General features: G+C 51.1%; 1 protein-coding gene across 1 annotated transcript; it reads left to right on the top strand.

Annotated features, from left to right (window-relative positions):
* Positions 1 to 1368: 1368 nt before the first annotated feature.
* On the top strand, positions 1369 to 5040 carry LOC112445597 (melanoma-associated antigen 9-like). Its single transcript, XM_024989093.2, has 4 exons — positions 1369 to 2564; positions 3330 to 3405; positions 3557 to 3618; positions 3693 to 5040. The coding sequence occupies exons 1-4, from the start codon at positions 2462 to 2464 to the stop codon at positions 4538 to 4540; spliced, it is 1089 nt and encodes a 362-aa protein (XP_024844861.2). The 5' UTR covers positions 1369 to 2461; the 3' UTR covers positions 4541 to 5040.
* The last annotated feature ends 15693 nt before the right edge of the window (positions 5041 to 20733 follow it).

Here is a 20733-nt window from a genome sequence, read left to right as displayed (position 1 = left end):
AGGGATTGAACCCAGGTCTCCCACATTGCAGGTGGATTCTTCACCAGCTGAGCCACAAGGGAAGCCCAAGAATACTGGAATGGGTAGCCTATCCCTTCTCCAGCAGATCTTCACAACCCAGGAGTTGAACCAGGTCTCCTGCATTGCACACAGATTCTTTACCAACTGAGCTATGAGGGAAACATATAATCTACACACATATATACATACAAATCTGACAGACACCTCATAGACATGTGAAATGTATTCATCAATATGAATGAGGATTAAACAGTGAAAAGGACAGCACTCCCACAGGATCAACTCTTATGGCTGAATGGTGAAGAATTGATGCTTTCGAACTGTGGTGTTGGAGAAGACTCTTGAGAGTCCCCTGGACAGCGAGGAGATCAAATCAGTCAGTTGTAAGGAAATCAACCCTGAATACTCATTGGAAGGACTGATGCTGAAGTTGAAGCTCCAATACTTTGTCCACTTGATGAGAAGAGCCAACTCATTGGAAAAGACTCTGATGCTGGGAACAATTGAAGGCAAGAGGAAAAGGGGACAAGAGAGGATGAGATGGTTGGATGGCATCACAAACTCAATGGACATGAGTTTGTTCAAACTCTGGGAAATAGTGAAGGACAGGGAAGCCTGGCACGCTGCAGTCCATGGAGTTGCAAAGACTTGGACACGATTGAGCAAATGAACAACCACCAACAGGTAATATTATCTAATCATCAAACCAAGGGTTCCCCTAAATCACCTGCCATACTCAGCCTCTTCACCTAAAACCAAATATTTTATACAAAATGTTTTCCAAGTATGGTGACTGCTGACGGGCCCCCACCGGAAGATGTGTGGTTCCCTGTGATCCCCCATGGTCATAGGCACAGCAGGCCCCCATCCAGCATCTGTCCTGGGACTGCAGCCTTCTCTCGAGTGTTAAGGAGGCCCCCTCCTGAATGAGGATGAGGGGGTCCAGTCACCCCGCAACAGAGGTTCTCATAGAATACAATTCCATTCCCACGGGGACTCCTGGAGACCCCGGTCTGGGCTGTCAGGCCGAGCCACCCCTCCTCCACCACTTCCTCAGTGACTCAGGAAGTCAGAGTCGGTTTGAGGGCACAGTCTCATGTGGACAGAGGGAGGAGCCCACATCCTGCAGAGACTCGAGATGAGGACAGAGGGTCCCCAAGGGATACATGTCCCGCCCTCCCGACAGCCATGGGGGACCATGGGGTGTGGCGCCCAGATGTGACGTCACTGACCCCGCTGGGAGTGGGGAAATGAAGGCCTGGGTCACGGAGCTTGCGTTTACGTCAGCAGAGTGAAGGAGCCCAGCTGTGCTAGGAGTCAAGGTAGAACCCTGAGGGGGGCGCTGGGAGTGCAGGACATACAGGTCGTCACTGCTTTTAGCCCTGGGAAACCCCGAGAGGCTTGTGGAAACGAGCCCCCTCTCCTGCTTGCCTCTCAGGGGTCCTGGCTTGGGGGGATGCTGGCTCTAAGGCGAGCAAAGTTGGCAGCTGAGGGCGGTGCCTAGGTGAGCTGGGAGTCAAGGTGACAAAGAGAAAGAGGGTTGAGGAACCCCTGTGGGATCATCTCATCTTTGGGAAGCCCTGGGCTTGGAGCTGTGATATCATGTCCACAGTCTCCTCCCGGGGTCTCAGGGCAGTGAAGGCCTTGATGTGAGGGTCCTGCTTCAGGGCAACATAAGGACACCCCCGGACCTGCCAGGGCTCAAGATGAGGGCCTTGAGGGAGGACACAGGTAACCCCACAGGTCCTGGCACCTGCTATCAGCCCTGGGAGACCCTGGTGGCGGCATGAGCACAGGGTCGCAGAGACACTGGAGACTTGATATACGGGAGGGGCCTCAGAGGGTGAAAGGGAGGATCTTAGGTTCTGAAAGAGTCTGGGTGAGGACCCTGAGGGAGGTCTGCAGGGACCCTGGCCCTGGGATAGGTTGAGCCCAATATGTGCGGTCTCACTTCCTGATATTCGGGTCTCAGCCTGAGGTCCTGAAACAAGGGGCAGACTTCCTGACATCCGGGTCTCAGACTGGGGACTTCGCATATGGTGCCGAGACTCAGGTGGGCCAATTCCCAGGTCCTGTGGTGTGTCAAGTTGAGGACACTGAGGGAGGAATAGGGTATCGTGGACCACAATCAGAGGAGACCTCAGAGTGCTAAGCCCGTCTCTGTTATCAGTCCAGGGTGTCCGTGGGATAGAATGAGCGAAACAGGCATGGTCTGACTTCCTGACATCCGGGTCTTGGAGAGGCGGGCCCTGGTATAAGGGGCCGGGGCTTCCGTTGGGGAGAGGCGAGAATCCCAGGTCCTGATTGGACGCAAGGTGAGGCGCCTGAAGGAGGACTGAGGGGTCCCTGTGTGAGGACCGAGGGAACCCCACAGATCCCCACCCCAGTTGTTGGCCCCGGGAGCCCTTGTGGTGAGAAGAGCACACTAAGCCTGTCACACATGCAGGTCTCAGAGAGACTGGGGACTTGGTGTGAGGAGCCCGGCCTCAGTACAGTACAGGCTGTAGGGAGAGGACAGAGCCCAGGTCCTACCGGGAGTCAAGGTGAGGACACTGAGGGAGGAGGGGAGCCCGACCCCAGAACAGAGGGGACCCTGGTGGTCCCCGGGCAGGATGACCATGTGCAGGATTTCCTGACACCCGGGTCTCAGAGAGCCTGGGGACCTGGTGAATATGGCGGAGTTCCAACATGGCGGACGGGACAATCGCGGGTCCTGCCTGGAGTCTAGGCTCCATGCGGGGAAGGACTGAGGCTGTTAGACCCTAAGGCAGGGAGGGATCCTTGTTCATGCCCGGGGTGGGGAGGGTGGCGCAGGGGACGGTCTTGGAGGCTCCAGAGTAGGGTGAGCAGCTTATTCACCTCTTTCTTGGGGGCCTTAAGGTGAGGTGTTCTGGTGGAGGGCGGAGGCTTCAGGTCTGCAGAGGCTAGACTCCCCGAATACCGAGGGAGGACTCAACAGACGCCCACCCTTCTGTTCAGTGCTGGGAGGCCAAGTAGGACGTGAAGAGCGGTGACCCAGCATCTCCCCAGCCTAGGAACTGCGGGAGGCCCTAGGCAGGTGTGGCCACATATCAGGCCCCCTGGAACTTTGTCCAGATGTGGCTCTTGTTCTGAGTTTCCCTGCAGGCCCCCAAAGGGGGAAGGTCCAGGCCATTCCAGTGGAAAAGTGAGCACTACACGTGAGCCCCAAAGGGACTAGCCACCCAAGATCTGGGGGACCTCACAGAGTCAACCCCTCCCACCAGCACAGAAGGCCTAGGTCTGTGCCACAGTCTACCCCCGAGGTGCCCCCTCCATTTGTCTCACAGGGGCTCCAGGAACCAGGAGGAGAAGACTGAGGTCTGAGGTCTGTGTTCTGAGGTCACAGGAGTGCCAGCAGTCAAGGTGAGGTGGGTGTCCTGAGTGTGCGCAGGGTTTCCCCATCCCAGAACAGAGGGGACCTCAAAAGGCCCTAATTCCCCCACCTTGTCAGCCCCAGAAGCTCAGGCTGTACTGGCTGAATCCTGAGCCAGAATTTCTCTTCCTCACTTAACAGAGGACTGATCACCAAGGAGGAGCGCCCCTGTAACGCTCAAGAGCAGCCCTCAAGGAAGACCAGTAAGTGGATTCAGTCAGAGCCACCCGTGGCGCATTTCAAAACAGTGACCATTTACACTCTCTCTCTTTCCCAGGTCAGTGGTCTCCATTTTCCCCCTGCCACACCCACACTGGGCACAAGACCCCAGTCATCATGCCTGTGGTCCCGACAAATGAGCTCTGCACTTCTGAGGAAGACCTTCAGGGCCAAATCCAGGCCGAGGGCCCAGTGGAGGCGCAGCTCCTGGGGGCTGAGGCGGAGGATGCCTCAACCCCTCTGGCCTCCTTCCCTCCAGTCTCATCTTCCTCTGCCGCAGGAGATGCGGAGATCTTGCTTATGCAGGCTCTGAATAGGATGACGTGTGAACTACTGGAGTTCCTGATCCTCAAGTATGGCACCCAGGAGCCGATTTTCCAGGCTGAAATGCTGAATACAGTCCTCAGGGATAACCAGGCCCACTTCCCAGTGGTCTTCCGTAAAGCCACACAGTACATGCAGCTGGCCTTTGGCCTGGATATGAAAGAGGTGGACCACAGAGAGCACATCTATGTCATGGTCCCTGTCCTGGGCCTCACCCTCAATGAGATGCAGAGGGATGAGCAGAGCATACCAAAGGCTGGCCTCCTGGTGACGGTCCTGAGTCTGATTCTTCTAGCAGGGGACCGGATCAGTGAGAAGAAGGTCTGGGGAACACTCAGCAAGATGGGGGTATTTTCTGGGATAGAGCACTGCATCTATGGGGAGCCCAAGGAGCTGCTGACCCAAGTGTGGGTGCGGGCGGGGTACCTGCAGTACCGGCAGGTGCCTTACAGCCACCCTGCTCGTTACGAGTTCCTGTGGGGTCCCCGGGCCTATGCAGAGACCAGCAAGCAGAAAGTCAAGGACTATCTGCGCAAGGTCAAAGGAAGGGGTCCCAGGTTCTTCCCACCCCGGTGTGCATAGGTGTGAGGGAGGAGGAAGAGGGGCCCTGAGCCAGAGCAGCAGCCAGGCTCCTTTCAGGCCCACATCCAGCAGCTTGTCCTGGGGATAGGAAGGGAAGCTGATCCTTCCCTCTGTGTTTGAAGAGGGAGCATTCAGCCTTCTCAGTCGTGACGGCTGGGAGAGTTGGGGGAACTGGTGTGTAGCATCTTTGGTCCCTGTTCGCTACAATGACATGGAGATCCACTTCTGTTTCCTTTAGAAATTTTTCAAATGTTATTCCTTGTAATAGAAGGCCTAACGAGCTTCAGTGTCCAACTATGTCAGTAGCGTTGATCACAGTGTGTTTGTGGTCACCAGTTCAAGAACATGAGTTTTGCTGTTTTGTAAAAGTGATTGTGAACTCTTTATTTTATTTTGTGATCCAGAACAAGATTACATGGACTTGGAATATAACTATTTTGGAAATATGATACTACTTAGTAAGAATTAAGAAATAAAATGTATTTGAGGTGAGTTCCTCTGTACTTGTCTGTCATTTTATACAGCTAATCTATCTCTGTTCAATTGGAGTTTTTCAAGTAATTATTTAAGAAAGTACAAAAAGCCTGATTTGACTTGATAAGTGTCCCACTCCGGCTCATTTATTCCACAGACCTTCATGGAGCCTGTGCTCTGTGGAAGGCCCTGTGTTCACAGTGGGGACACTAGAAGCAGGACACCCCAACACCTAGAGCGATGATCTAAGAGCTGCAGTCACATGAGGACGGTGGACAGACATCCCCTATTTCCACAGAACAGGGCAACCAGGGGCAGGGTCCAGGAGGATCACTTGAGTGTTGGTGCCTGGGCCAGGGTGGTTTGGGGCTTTGGGAAGCTGGGTTCATTCTGTGGGAGGTGATTGTGATGAGGGTGGATGGCGGCAGCAGCCAGAGTTATACACAGTGTCTTATGGGTGAGAAGAAAATCTGAAATGGGACATACACACTAGAAGATCCTCTTCTGTCCTAGATAAATTTCCTGGGGCAGGAAGGGAAGTCACACTATGGTCAGGAACAGTTAGACACCTGTTTATGCTGCTTGATCTAGGTACACCAAAAATTTGCAAAATGGGGAGTGGTGAGTGGACTTTGGTTTGCTGCACAATCTACTCAGTCTTGGAGAATATAGTTGAAGACGTCTTGCTAAGCACCCCCAAACTTTTGGTAGGCTTTTAATGGAGTGTCTTCTTTGAAACTGGTGGCTGTGCACTTAACCTAATGGATGAGCTTATCCAGGTGGTCAGGCCCTAAAGCCATAGATGAGGATGGGTTATGGAAACCACAGTGGCAAAATCTGCACTGAACTTGAATTCACACACCTCAGAATTCTCCTTGGAGGTGAAAAGTGCGGCATTGTGCGTATCCTAGCTAGATTTTATGAATAAAACTCCCACTGCCCTTGTTCTCTCACTGTCGCTTGCCTGATACCTGCCCTCATGAAGCTCATGGCTGTCGGGGAGCCTACGGGCACCTTGCAGGTGCTGAGACAAGTCCCATCGTGTGGTGGCAGCCGGGCCTCTGGGGGAGACTGTGTCTGGCATCAGGAGGCAGGGGCACATCCTCAGCTCACTGAGACTGTGGGCAGCATCACTGCAGAGGGAAGGGCAGAAAGAGCACTGGAGGGAGCTGGGGGACCCCTCCCTGACGTTCGCAAGAGTCTTGGAAACTAAATCAGATCTTGCATTTGAAAGTGGCAACACAGAGTAGTGACTAGAAACAGTTGGAGGTTCAAGTCACATTTGGCTTTCTCAAAAACTCCTCAACACATGAAGGGAATCGTCTTCATCGCAGGCTACACCTACCAGCTGCTGTCTGTTGAGCACCGAGCACACTGCAGGGCAGGCAAGAGACTCCAGGTCCTTGCCCACATCTCTCCTCCCTCTGCTTCCTGGAAGCTGCCTGCAGGGAACATGGGATCCTAGGTAAACCTCCAACAGTTTGGGAATAAATACCTGATCAACTCACCAATTTAAATACAAAGAAAAACACTTTCTATATAAGTAACAATAGCACGTTGTTTGGGAAAAAAGCATCCCATTTGTGCTGCTATCTGGGGTGGAAAGATATTCTGGAGGAAGGTGGTGCCATATCCATGGGGCTGAGGTCCCAAGAAGCTGGAAAGGGTCCTTCCTGACTGACTGATGGAAGCTCTGTCCAGGCGCTGTCCATGCAGGGCCAAGGTGAGGACCTGGGCTCCTCCCAGTGGCACTGATCTCGTGAGGCAGCAGTGAGTGGTTGAGTGAAGTGACATCTTAATTCCCTGCCCAGGAATTGAACCTGGGTAGCCTGGATGAGAGCCCGGAATCCTAGCCTGGAGACTAGCAAGGGCTAGAGGCTGAATGCTACTGTTTCATGGATCATTGCCTCCAGTGAAAAATGCATTTATCACAGAGGCAGAAACTGTAAATGCAGGCACAAAGTTTATTATTAGAAACATAGCACGACAAGTGGGAGAGCACATAAAGAAATGGCTTAGTTGAGACAGAAGCAAGGCAGAGATGCAATCCTGAAGAGAAAGAGTGTGGATGTCACACCTGGTGAGCAGGAGCACAGTCAAGAGGCGGTAAAACCATTTATATGAGGCAGTCCTGGATTTTTGTCTTCCTTCAGGCCTATCATCTGGTTTCTTTCTCTACACCTGACCTCCCTGGGACACTCCCCTGCGTTTGTACATACACCCCTCAGCCAAGATGGACCTCGAAGTGAAGGTTTCCATGAGGAGCAAGACTCATTATGGTCTGGCATTATCCCTTGACTTTTGAGCCACAAGGAGCCTTCCTTCACATGTCTGATGTCTCCCTTGGTACAAAACATGGAGGAGTGGAGATACTTTTATCCTTTACTCAAACAAAGTTTTGCCCCTCTTTGTCCTTGCCATGACTGTTACATTTAGGTATTTATAAGAGACAAACACTGGCTATTTACGCTGTCTATATTGTTTTATTCATTTCTGAGAGCAAAGAGGAGGCTGATTGTAAGTGCCTCAACTGTAGCCATACTATCTCTTGGCACAGGGAATACTAACATTTGTAAGTATCCAGCCTGAAGCCCACTTCTTTGTGCCCCATGAAATGCAAACAGGAGGCCAGTTGAAAATGTCTAACTTGGAGCCCATCCATCCATACTCCTCTGCCTTCCTGTGTGATGCATAAATACTTTCTTTTTTTTTTTTTTTAGCTGTAAATTCTATATGATTTAATTTATTTATTTATGTTTTACTTTACAATATTATATTGGTTTTGCCATACATCAGCATGAGTCCGCCACAGGTGTAACACGTGTTCCCCATCCTTAACCCCCCTCCCACCTCCCTCCCCATACCATCCCTCTGGGTCATCCCAGTGGGAAATTCTTACTAATTCTGTTCCGTATATTCACTGGGACAAGAAGATGATCTGACTTGCCAAAATAGCCATCAAGGCACAGAAGCCTTGAGATATATATAGCTTTGTGATTGAGTCCGACACAAATACTTGGAAGTCATACTCCTTGAACTTCAGACAGGGCACAGGGATCCCCCATGCCCATGACTTCAACCTCCAAAGGCTAAGTCTCTGTGTCTAACTTGCCTTTTCATTCGGTTGTTCACTTCTGGTGCCATTTCAGAGCATGATGATCATAGTAATTTTCAGAAGGCAGACATGAAAAGGGAAGACACTGCAGAGATCAACCTAATCAAGGTAAGGGGGTCAGGCAACTGTGTGCTCCCCACATTGATCCCATGAGTAGTCTCTCACAATGAGCTTCCCCCAGGGAGGCAGCTCCTTCAGTGGAGGCCCATTCCAGAGAAGACTTTTGCTCTGAGTCCTCCTCCACCAAGACCTGTGGCCCTGAGCAAATGAGTGGGCTAGTGAAAAAGAGGAGATCTGGGTGGTACCACAGCATCCACTATAATCCACCCCTCCCAACTTTGACATACACTCCCTTCATCTGGAGAGATCACGTCATCTGAGGACAGCTCCTTGAGGATTCTTGCTGGTTTCCTCTCCTAAAGAAGCTCAGAGAGAAAGACTGGACAAATGCTGGGCCCTCACAGATGCAGCAGCTGCTGCACCACAACTGATGGTCACTCTCTTGCCTGAGATCCGTTCTAAATCCCCTGTACTCAGCCGAGACCTTGGCCATTTCCAGTGGCTTCCCTGGTGAGGTAATACAGACTTTGTCCCTCAGGGTTCTGAAGCTTCTCTGACCCTTGCTCTTGGACTTGTCAATTCACCACTGAAGTGGAGCAGGAACCAAGACACATCACCTGGCTGTTAGAGATGTTTCCTTGCTGTTCCGCCTGTGCCAGAGTAACCCTCACACTCCTTAGGATCAAGGTCAGCACTGCCTGCCAGGATGGGGACAATTCTCTGTGTGTGCTGGTCCCCTAGCAGGAGGAGCCCAATGTGCCCCAGATGGGAACCACAGCTCATGGGTCAGTAGAACTGTTATCATGTCTCCTGGGGGAACCTTCTTGCTTTGGGAACAGCCTGTCATGTGTCACCACCGGCAATAGGGTAACCAGTAGCCACATGAGGCTGGGTATTGTGAGCTCAAATGTGCTTAGTGTGTCCCAGGGCCCGGGCTTCTACCTTAACATAATGTGAAGTGAAGTCTCCCAGTCGTGTCCGACTCTTTGCAACCCCGTGGACTGTAGCCCACCAGGCTCCTCCATCCAAGGGATTATCCACACAAGAATACTGGAGTGGGTTGCCATTTCTCTCTCCAGGGGATCCCCCTGACCCAGGGATCGAACCCAGTACTCCCACATTGCAGGCTGTGGCTCAGCTAGTAAACAATCTGCCTGCAATGCGGAAGACATGAGTTCAATCCCTGGATCAGGAAGATCCCCGGAGAAGGGCATGGCTGCCCACTCCAGTAACATAATGTGAAGTCAAATGTAAATAGCTAGATGTGGCTACTGCAGACATCTGTGCTGTGGAACTACAGAACTTACTCTTAACAACTGGAAGCACAACTTCCCTTGTGGGTCACTGGGAGTGGTGGCAGGTGGGGCCATGAGTCACTGGGGAGTGGTCGTACGGGGAGTCATAAATCTTCTGGGAGTTGGTTGTAGGTGGGGTCATGGGTCAGTGGAAATGGTGATCAGCGGGTCACTCTACCCTCTGGTTCAAGGACCATGCATCTTACCTCGTGGGGAACTAAGGATGGCAGATGTGGAGCATGTCCAGTCCCTGGAGGGTGACACCCCCAGTACCACGGGCTCTCATATCCCAGTGTGCACCCCACGTGTGCTTTGTAGAGGCCAATCCACTGTTCCAGAAGACCAGCAGCTTCTGGATGGTGGGGGCTGAGATAGCGACTTTGGATCCCATGGCCACTTTGCCCTCTGAGCCCCTGGTGTGCTGTTAGAGGGTCTCTTGGTCTTGGATGGTTTGTGAAATACCCTGTGTCAGTCAGTTCTGCTTTCTGTGAGCCCTCAAATAGTGGTGCCAGACAAGGTGCTGCAAGCGGGAAAGCGAAACCCCACATCTACAATGTGTACCTATCGATTTTCAGTAAAGATGAACCTCTCCTCCTTCAAGGATGGAAGTGAGATTAGCGGCTCAATGATCTGGAGGGAGGGTGCCACTGAGGGATCGGCATCACTCTCTGTCATGGTGGGCAAACACCTGGTAGGTGCCGTAGCTCATCCGGCCTGCTGGTGGCGCCTGTGCTGCTGAGCCCAGATGCAGCATCATCCTTGGCCCCAGGGCTCCTCCTCGCATGAGAGCACTGTGCAGCCCTGAGGGACCACTGACAGAGCTGGCGCTCTCAGTTCTCAGGCACTGGGTCTTCAGTGATGTTTCTTGCCTCTTGTGTGCTGCATGCTTTGTTGAGTAGCAAGAGGCAATGCAGATATCTTCCTTTTTGGTGTCCCTTCCTAAGGTTCATTGATGTACCCCTTCTCCAAAACCTACTTGTGCAATCTACCAAAATGTCTCATTCTAAGTACCTGACTGGCTGGCTAATCCATTTTCCATCATCTTTAAGCCCATGTCTATTTCTTGACATGGGCCATCTTTCTTTATCCATAAATAGTGGATCCCGTAGAGGCAACAGTCCAGAAGTTCGCATTCCATGTGGCGAGCGGATCTTCGCTCGCCCCCCTGTCCTCTATGGCCAACATGTTGGTTGCGGAGTGGTACTCGCAGCAGGCAGTCCATTTCCCACCTGCAGTTTTCAGTTTCAGCCCAAACCCACCCCTTCATCTATGCCTGCAAGCAGTTTTCTACACCACCAGCAGCTTGGTCAGAAAAGAAACTTCCTGGCCCATTATCTCCAGGAATAAAACGGGCGGCAGAGGTGCTTGTGACACATTTGCAGGTCATATTGGGGTTTAGCTCACCTTCTTGTAATCTATGGCCCTGCTTGGGTCTGATCTCCTCAGAGAAGCCACTTCTGTTTTGCGGTGGACTACTGTTGCAGTCGCCTCCCCCTTTGTGGGTCTGACAGAACCTAGCTCATGAGGAGCAATGTCCACATGCTGTTATGCCGAGGAGGTGGCCATGTGGTTCCAGAAAGTATACAAACCTGGCAAAGCAGTTGCTATCGAGTGGGTGGTGGTCCAGTGTCCTCCTCAGGAGCCTAGAGGTTTGAGTAGGGTCCAGACCGCTGAGGAGGTTCGTGGGGACCACCTCCCTGCATCCTTTTGGTGTTAAGGGTGTCATTAATGTTTCACATCTCCCAAACCAGAGGGAATCTTGGTTTGTATTTACTGTCACAGTCAAGGTGCAGGGAGTGCACTTGGTCTCCCCGCTCTGATAGCTTCTATACCTAATGGGCTTGTGTGCATTCCAGGGCTTGTCGCCATCATCAAGCACGTCTGTTCTAATCGCACATCTGGAGGTGCAGCAGGAGCTCTCTGGGTCAGATCTAGCCAGACCTCTGCGGGGAGCGAGCTCCGCCTCATTGGCAAAGGTCATGAGGAGGAGGCTTGGCATACACAAAGGTGGGATCAAGCCTCAGGAGTCTCCCTGGAAATTCTCGAGCAATCTACCCCCCAAAACCAGAGTCTGCCTACTTCTGCTTGTGCTTTCACCTACACCTCTGACTTTACGGGGGCTGTCCCCCACTACCTCTCTGAAAAAAGTTAGCTTACAGCTCCAGTTAAATAATTCCGGGTGTGACAGTGTTTAACCTACAAACTCCTTTGGAAATTCCTCTAGCCTGCCTGAATAGGTTTTCTGCCTCATGTGATTGTTCAGAGCCTCCCAACTGTGGAGAGCAGAGATGTTCTAAGACTGTGTAAACACAGATTCTTTTGAATAGTTAAAAGATTGATTAGAAATTGTATGGGTGAAGGGATTTTCACTTGTTGGGCCAAATGTTTGGCTGCTAAAGTTTCCATATTCCCTTGCCTGCTGTGTCCCTGGCAGTTGTAGATTGATTAAATATGAGTTGGTGTAGTAGTGCCTTTATGTTTGTAACCTGGGACCCTTGAGTTAAATTCTTTTTTCTTGCTTATATAGCCCACCACACCTTTTGCTCTGTAGGATGCCAACTTTTATTCTAACTGCCTTTGGAGGGGTGGCTCCATGACCAATCACCCTTTTAGAAGCCAAAATAAGTTTTCTGAAGAAAGGCTTAAAATGTTAACAGGCCTCTGGGCCCCAGAAAGGTTGATGCAAAGTCACCTAAAGCATTTTGCATATGATAAGTTTGCAGGAAGAAAGCCTGGTTGCTGCAAGACACTCTACCCCCTTCCCCCATTATCCTCTATGCATAACTTAAGGTATAAAAAACTACTTTGGAAAATAAGTGCGGGGCCTTGTTCACCGAAACTTGGTCTCACCATGTCGTTCTTTCTCTTACCTTCTGGCTGAATTATTCAGCCTCTTTTCTCCACTGAATTTCTTCACTGAGCTATCCTCATTCTATTACTCTTTATATCCTTAATAACATTTAATTAAGCAATTGTCTCCTGATCTTCGCCTACGCCGTCTCTCCTTCGAATACCCTGGATCAGCGGGGTCTGGTCCCCGGCAGACCTCCATATGTTCCTGGTGCACACATGCTCCCCCTCCACTGCGGGACACTGATGGAGTGAAAGGCCTGACTATCACTTCCCACAGCATGCCTCTTCTAGACGGTCCTTACAATGTTTGCGTCTTTCCTCTCTCTCCCGTGTCCAGTCACCAAGGTGAACGATGTGGGTCTCTTTGCGGGACAGATTTGGGGAATGATGGCGGCATACATCTGCCAGGGTGTTGCAGAGTCTTAACTCATGAGGATCCCTCCTTCCTTGAGCAATGGATTCTGTATCTGACAATTGACTCAGGTCTGGGAACTGGGAAGACCTCATGACTCTTTTGGAGCACTCTCCTGCATCCTCCTGCTCACTCATGCTTGTTGTCTATCAGACAGTAAGGAATCTGCCTGTAATGCAGGGGACCTGGGTTTGATCTGAGTGGGGAAGATCCTCTGTAAAGGGAATGGCAACCCACTCCAATATTCTTTCCTGGAGAATTCCATGGACAGAGGAGCTTGGTGGGCTACAGTTCCTGGGTTGCAAAGAGTCAGACAATAACAATTGATCCATCCATCCATCCACCCACCCCATCCATCTATCTATCTGTGTCCCCAATAGAAAAATGCATAAAGAGACAAAAGGCAACTAACAAAAGAAATAGAAATGACTAAAAACTTGAGAACCTCAATGTTTCTAGAACTCAAAGAAATGTATGTTAAAACATTGAGAACAGCCTGTGAACATGGACAGTAGTTAATGTCGTGTAGGAAAAGGGAAAACAGACTCACTCAAGCATTACTGATGGTGATGCACATTGATCTGACCTTTCTGGAGGGGAATCTGGCAATAGGTAGGAAAAATCTAAACAGCCATACCCTTATACAGCAATTTCACTTCCAGGAATTATTATTAGGAAATAACTGGACAACTCCACAAAAACATATGTACAGGGATTTCCAGGGAGAACAACCTAAACCTCCTCAGTATAAACCTGGTTAAAATAAGTTATGCTACATGGATATCATGGAATTGTCTTTGGCTACCAAAAATTATATGAAGCCATATTTAGTGATATAGAAAGAACCCCACATTATAATAAGTACAAAAGCTAGACTACAAAAGTGTGCCAGTGCGATACTTTTTTTTTTTTTTGGAAAATTCTATGCGAAATGTACAAAAAAAAAAAAAAAGTCTGGGAGATATATAGGCCAGAAAAAATATTTTTGGTTACCTTCTGAATTATAGGATTTTGTTTGAGTTTTACTTTTTCATATGTTTCTGCATTCTCTGAATTTTAGGTAATGAACATGTATAACTTTGAAATCAGATAAAATCAGCAATGCTGAAATGCTCTGAAAAGTGGAATGAAATGCTTGGCCAGGAGACTTCAGTAGAAGGTGATCGCTCTTCCCTTCCATTCCCACCTGAAGCCAGTGCATCAGAGCATCTCCAGATGGAATTATGCTTCCACTGTCTCAGGAGATGAATATCTAATCCTCTTTCTTAAAGTTTCCAGAAAAGAAGCTTCAAAATTTCCTATGACAATCATTCCAGAGTTTATCAAATACATCTGAAAAAAGAAATTTCACCTAATGTTTAATCTGAAACACCTGTTCTGTGATTTAAGCCACTGCATTTCTGCTTCAATTTGCAGTGAAAATAGGAACTGGTGGCTGCCGTTGGTTCTCAATCAGTTCAGGCTCAGTCATATCTGACTCTTTGCAAACCCATGGACTGCAGCATGCCAGGCCTCCCTGTCCGCCACCAACTCCCAGAGTTTACTCAAACTCATGTCCATTGAGTCGGTGATGCGATGCAACCATCTATCCTCGGTCATCCCCTTCTCCTCATGCCTTCAATCCTTCCCAGCATCAGGGTCTTTTCAAATGAGTCAGTTCTTTGCATCAGGTGGCCAAAGTATTGGAGTTTCAGCTTCAGCATCAGTCCTTCCAATGAATATTCAGAAGCGATTTCCTTTAGGATGGACTGCTTGGATCTCCTTGCAGTCCAGGGGATTCTCAAGAGTCTTTTCAAACACCACAGTTCAAAAGCATCAATTCTTCAGTGCTCAACTTTCTCTATGACCCGACTCTCACATCCATACATGACTACTGGAAAAACCATAGCTTTGACTAGACGGACCTTTGTTGGCAAAGTAGTGCCTCTGCTTTTTAATATGCTGTCTAGGTTGTTCACAACTTTTCTTCCAAGGAGCATGTGTCTTTTCATTTCATGGCTGCAGTCACCATCTGCAGTGATTTTAGGAGCCCCCAAAAGTCTCTCACTGTTTCTATTGTTTCACCATTATTTGCCGTGAGGTGATGGACTGGATGCCATGCTCTTAGTTTTTTGAATGTTGAGTTTTAAGCCAGCTTTTTCACTCTCCTCTTTCACTTTCATCAGGAGGCTCCTAAGTTCCTCTCTTCTTTCTGCCATAAGGGCGATGTCATCTGTATATCTGAGTTTATTGATATTTCTCCCAGCAATGTTGCTATGCCAACAGGAAGCTTCTTAAAAACAGTCCCCTGAACCCCAGAGGGACACGACTGCAGGCTGGAGACAAGGTGGCATGGAGCACTTTTTTCTGCCCTTGTCAACCAACGATAAGTCCCAAAAGCAGATGAAAGACCCTGGCATATTTTCCTGGTTCCCTTCCCCATAACATCTTTGTGCACCAAGTTTATCCCAGCCTTTCAACTTATGGAACCCTCCCTGCTGTCCCAGCAACTGTGCACTGTTACTACACCCAGCATACAGATGTGAAACCTTAGGCTGGAAAACAGTCATCAGTGGCTCAAGATCTTAAACCCTGGCCTCTGAGCCACGACACCACAATGCCAAGGACAAACCCAGGCAAGGACACTGATCTGGGCTGCTCAGCCCTGCGCTGTGAGGCTGATGACCATATACCCTCACTGGTAACCGGGGTACCTGGAGGGTGACCAGGGGCACAGAAGCCAGGGTGGGCGAGCAAGAGACAGCTTCCAGATCATGGGCTGACAGAAAACCACAATTTTGCTCAGGGAAAACATGGCTTTTGCAATTTTGGGTCCAGGTCAATCCTAAGAATATGATTAGCTACTAAGCATGTTGCAAGTGAGGGCCGGGTGCCACTCCCTGAAGGCAACTTTCCATCCTGTCCAAAGTTAACTCACAGGTTTCTCCGAGACAGAGGGAGCCGCCCAGCAGGGCAAGCAGCACCAACTGCAGCACAATGCCATTTACGCCATCTCCTCTACCTGCATTTCCTATCAGCGCTTGAGAATGTGCAATGAAAACAAGTCAACGAGGTGGGCTTAATGCTGCTGAGCTTCTGGTGTCATCGCCTGTATCTCAAAACCAGAGACTCCTGAATCACGTTAACACCCGAGAATTGTGTGGCTGGATCCAGGTTTTGTGAGGCTGTAGTGGGAGACCGCACCAGGCTCCGGATGTCCTGAAACAAGATGGTGTATAGGTTTCTGGAATTACAACCTAGTGAATACACGTGCTTGCCAAGGGTCCCTCCTCTTTTTAGCTCTGCTAAGTCACTTCAGTCGTGTCCGACTCTGTGCGACCCCATAGATGGCAGCCCACCAGGCTCCCCATCCCTGGGATTCTCCAGGCAAGAACACTAGAGTGGGTTGCCATTCCTTCTCCAATGCACGAAAGTGGAAAGTGAAAGTGAAGTCGCTCAGTTGTGTCTGACCCTCAGCGACCCCATGGACTGCAGCCTTCCAGGCTCCTCCATCCATGGGACTCTCCAGGCAAGAGTACTGGAGTGGGGTGCCATTGCCTTCTCCCTTTTTAGCTCTAGGTTCCTCCCATTTCTACCACAGAAGACCATGGTTGGTACCAAAATATCCCACATCCTGAGGCAGTTTGGCAGATGGTGGGGTGTGTAGTCATCCAGGTTGACCTGGGGCTGGCCCTCAGTCCTGCCTGTCCCAGGAAGGGCATTCCTGCAGGCCGAAGGCTGGAAGAAGGTAATGCATCCAATATCCCTGGGTCTCTGTCAGTCCTCTGAAGTGTTGGCTCTTATTGGGGCTGGGGTCATGTGTGCCTAATGTTTTGTCCAAAAGCCTTGGGGGCCACAGAGTTTAGAGATTTAGAAATCATTAATAGGGACACAGAGATCATCAATATGCAGGCAGGGGCTGGCAGACATACTGACATGGCTGCAGTGAACCATGAGACTGTTAATACCAAGTGGGCTACATAGGGAAAATAAGGGATACTATAATAAATAGCTTCTTGGTATCATCCATTTTTGGTTTTACTACCAAAAGTGTTTATGTCAAGATGGTGAAAACACTTGGGTGCTGAAGTGTTCTGGGTGATGGAATGGTGGAAAGCAGGTCATGGACCTGAGGTAGCAGGCAGATGTTGTCTCCTGCACAGTTCAGGGAAGAGGCTCCCATCTTCATGGATTCCTGGTCCTGCTACAGCCCCCAGTTCACAAAGCCTGGCAGTTTGACTCAGCTCACAGTGCCTTCTGTCTCAGGGGCCACTATATACATCTTTGCTCAAAATCCACCGATGGCCCTTAAGTCCCAACCCAGGCCACATCCTATAGAACCTTTGGCACTGGGGGCCGATGGTGTCCATGTTATCCTCCTTTCCTAATTGGAGGCTCTTCACTTTCTCCCTGTCTCCCAGCTGCAGACTTGAAGGTACACACCTGCATTCCCACTCATTCTGGGGAAAGCTCTCTTTGCAAGAGATGCCTCTTCAACCACTACTCAGAGTAGCTGCTTTCTGGTTTACAGATTGCTTTTGTGTGAATCATCCCATGACTGCCTCACTCCCATCAGATACACCCACAAATAGGATTACTCCTAATGGGGACATTTCACACTGTGCTCATCCTTCAGATAAAGAAATGGAGACTCAGAGAGGGAGTGATTTGCTGAGACTCACGCTCCAGCAATGGTGGTGCTAGGGACCAATCCAGGTTTGAGATGGCAGGGCAGAGTGTCTGCTTCCTCCTACACTGCCTCTGTGGAGGACCAGAGCCTGCCCAGCCTATCAGGCACGCAGCCTTGCCTCTGCAGGCAATGGATGAAACTTCACAGCACATCAAAGTCTCTAGAAATCCTTTGCCAAAAACCCCTCAGGGAACCTATACATATAGTGTCAGGCTGGGGGCCCTCTACAAGCTCACCTGCTCCAGCTACACACCTGGGCTCAGTTCCCTCCATGGGTCTGACACTTCTGGGGGCCCTTCCCCCATTTCCCAGCCAAGGAGACCCTCTTCACTATAAGCCCCAGGGCAGACAGCCCTCCCGTCTGAAAAGCCTTCCATGGTCCCTCGATGTGAGTCAAGGCTTGGTTCCCCACGCTTCATGTTCCCCAAACTCTGCCTCGTTTCAGGCTCTGTGCTTTACAGGTCTGTCTGGAAGATGTGCTCCAGCCTTTCCAGCCCTCAGCCCTGAGTGATGCAGGTGTGAGTGGACATGTGACGCTTTGCACGGTGGAGGAGCCTCTTGCAGGATGGGTGTCCTTGGACTTGAATGCGCTTTGTCTTGTGAGGTCTGGCACCCAGATCTGCCCTCTCCCATTAGGCTGTGCTTACATGAGGGCTAGCAGGTGGCCGGGTGGCCAGTGCACTGGAAGCAGTTCTGCCCAACCCAGCAGCTGTCTGATGCAAAAGACGCCAAGAGCTCCTCCCACTGGACTGCGTGCAGGGCAGAGCATGGTGCCACACAGGCAAAGGCAGTTGGTGTCCTGTGTGTACACACAGCCACTGCTTGGGCAACAATTCCTGATTTGTTTTCCTGCTTGGTCAATAGCAATCATGAGGTCTCAGGCACTGTGAGGGCCCGACCACCAAGTCCCACTGTGGACATCTCCAATGTCTGTCTGTGCTCTGCACCTCCCGATAGGCTGGCAGGAACTGTCAGGTCAACATCGCAGGTGATGGGATGCCCTGCCCAACCATGTCTGCTCCCTGTCCCCTTGGTGGTAAGTCCCCAGCCAGCCTCCAGCACCAACTCCCTGCCCTCCCCACCCCCGGGGAACAGCCTCACAAAGGACCTATCCTGAGAAGGCTGGCCCTGGAGTGGTCTGAGGAGAGGTGGCAAGATGGGGCCTTGGTACAGGGTTGACATCCCCTGCCCCATGGGTTATGAGGACCCATCCTGGGAGTAGTCTGTGTGCACTCAGCCCTGGGCTCAAGGCCACAGCGCAGCTGCTAGAACTTGTGCTGGGCTGGCAGGGGGAGAGGAATTCCCTGGCAAGTGAGAAGATCCAGGTGTGTGGAACATGGTGGGGGCAGAATAGAGGGGAGTGACTTCTTTGCTTTGCTGTCTGTAGGGTGATGACCAACCTAGGATGAAAAACAGTGAGGACCAATGTTGGGGGGGAGCAGAGTCTTCCCAGTAGCTGACAAAGCTTTAGGCAGTGGAAAAACATCAGCCCAGGATTCAACAGGTGTGGCTGAACCTCAAAGACACTGAATGTTCCACCAAGGCAGGATTGACCCACTGGCATTGGATGTCCTCTTGGGAAAACATGCATCACTGACATGAAGGCCAGAGAGACCGGGAGGCAGGCCCCAGAAGACTGGGACATCCAAGATGTCTCTGAACTTCTGAGCCTGCAACAGCAGCCCACTTCTCCCACCCCATAAAGAGCTGGTGCCCCCACCCTCAAGGGAGCAAACTGGACCGGAGGCCTCCCTCACAGGTGCCCTCCATCCCAGGAAGCAGGGGAGCTGGCTGCCCTGATCTGTGGCAGGACACACAGCACTACCATGATGAGAACCAAGGAAGCATGGGAAGAGCTGGTCACCTACTGCCCGGCCGCCAAGCAGAGTGAAGTCACTGTACAACACAGGTCAGGCTTACCAGGCCTGGTGATGGAGGAGATGGACGACACACCCCTCCATCCATCCCTGCTGCCCAGGGACTGCAGCAGAGGTCGTGGGGTTGCACTGAGCTGCCAGGAGCCAGGGACCATGATGAGGGCTGCCACCTCCCAGGAGGCGGGACCCACAGAGGAGGGAAGGTGGTCCATACGATGCAGCCTCCCAGAGCTTTGATAGGTGGGCAACCAACCAAGGTACAGTCCAAAATGACACTGAGGCCAAAGGCAGCCACCCCAGTAAACAGGTCAAGATCCCTCGCCCAGGTTGGGCCCCTGAGCCAGTTCTCAGGTCTGCAACTGAGGAACAGGGATGGGGAAGGTCCCTGGGAGAAGGACGCTGCAGCACCACAGCAAACAGACGTGGGAACAACCCTAGCCCCTCCCAAAGGGACCTCGGGCACTGAGATGGTGAACCCACACAGGCAGGTGGGACCACCAGAGGAGTGGAGGTTGCCAGACACAGGGTCAACTTGACACCAAATTGAGAGACACAGTTAACTCTGACTCTGTGGCCCCTTCGGGATGACCCCCTGGGCTGGGATTTCTGGGCACAGGGGCTCAATGGTCAAGGGACACAGGGCCAGTCCCCAGGATTCATCAGTCGGTCTTGAGCTGCGAGGGCCTGGAGGCCTGGAATGCAATATCCCCCAAAGCCAGGTCCAGGGCTTAGTGAGACGTCTGTTGAGGACTCCTTCAGAACCTGGGGGAACATGTGATGTAAGGAAAAGATGGTAAGGCTGAACGGAAACCCTGCATGAACTCCAGTGAGTAAAAGAGAAATGCACAGAAAAAGAGAGGGGATACACGCCCCGCTCATGAACTGAAGAACCTGCTCACCTCTGGGGGCAACTCATGGGCATCCTCTGCTCCTGACCCCTCACACCCACTCTGTGCTTGGCCAAGTCACCATGGTGGGCACACTAGTACTCAAAGGATAGCTGGACAGGTCTCCCACCCAGAGCGCCAGAGTCCCCTCACTGAAGTCCTCTCACCATGGGTATGGGATGACAATGCACATTCCACTCCGCCCTCCCTGCTCCTTGTCCTTGCAAACTAAACAGCTGGATCCATTCTGTGAGCCGCAGCCTAGTGTCTGGAAGTCCCCTCCTGTGCTGGTGGGCATGGGTCGTGGCCATCCTGCCCAGATGGAGGACAGTGAAGAGCACATAGACCCCAGAGCTTGGGAGTGATGGATACATACAAACCAGCATCTCCCACTTCCGTGTCAAATGTGATGTAAAGGCCTGTGATGTGAATGAGAGCAGGGCAGCAACAGAGGCTCACAGAAGCTTCCCCGGTCCCCCTGGGTGGTGCCCCATCCCCTAGGCAATCAGTACCCTGAGCAGCCGCAGCAGAGTGGCCATCCGTGTCCACAG

This window comes from Bos taurus, unplaced genomic scaffold (assembly GCF_002263795.3).
Source record: "Bos taurus isolate L1 Dominette 01449 registration number 42190680 breed Hereford unplaced genomic scaffold, ARS-UCD2.0 Leftover_ScbfJmS_2066, whole genome shotgun sequence".
NCBI classification, from domain to species: domain Eukaryota; kingdom Metazoa; phylum Chordata; class Mammalia; order Artiodactyla; family Bovidae; genus Bos; species Bos taurus.
Note: the sequence above shows the minus strand (reverse complement) of the source record. Positions and strands in the feature narration are given on the sequence as shown.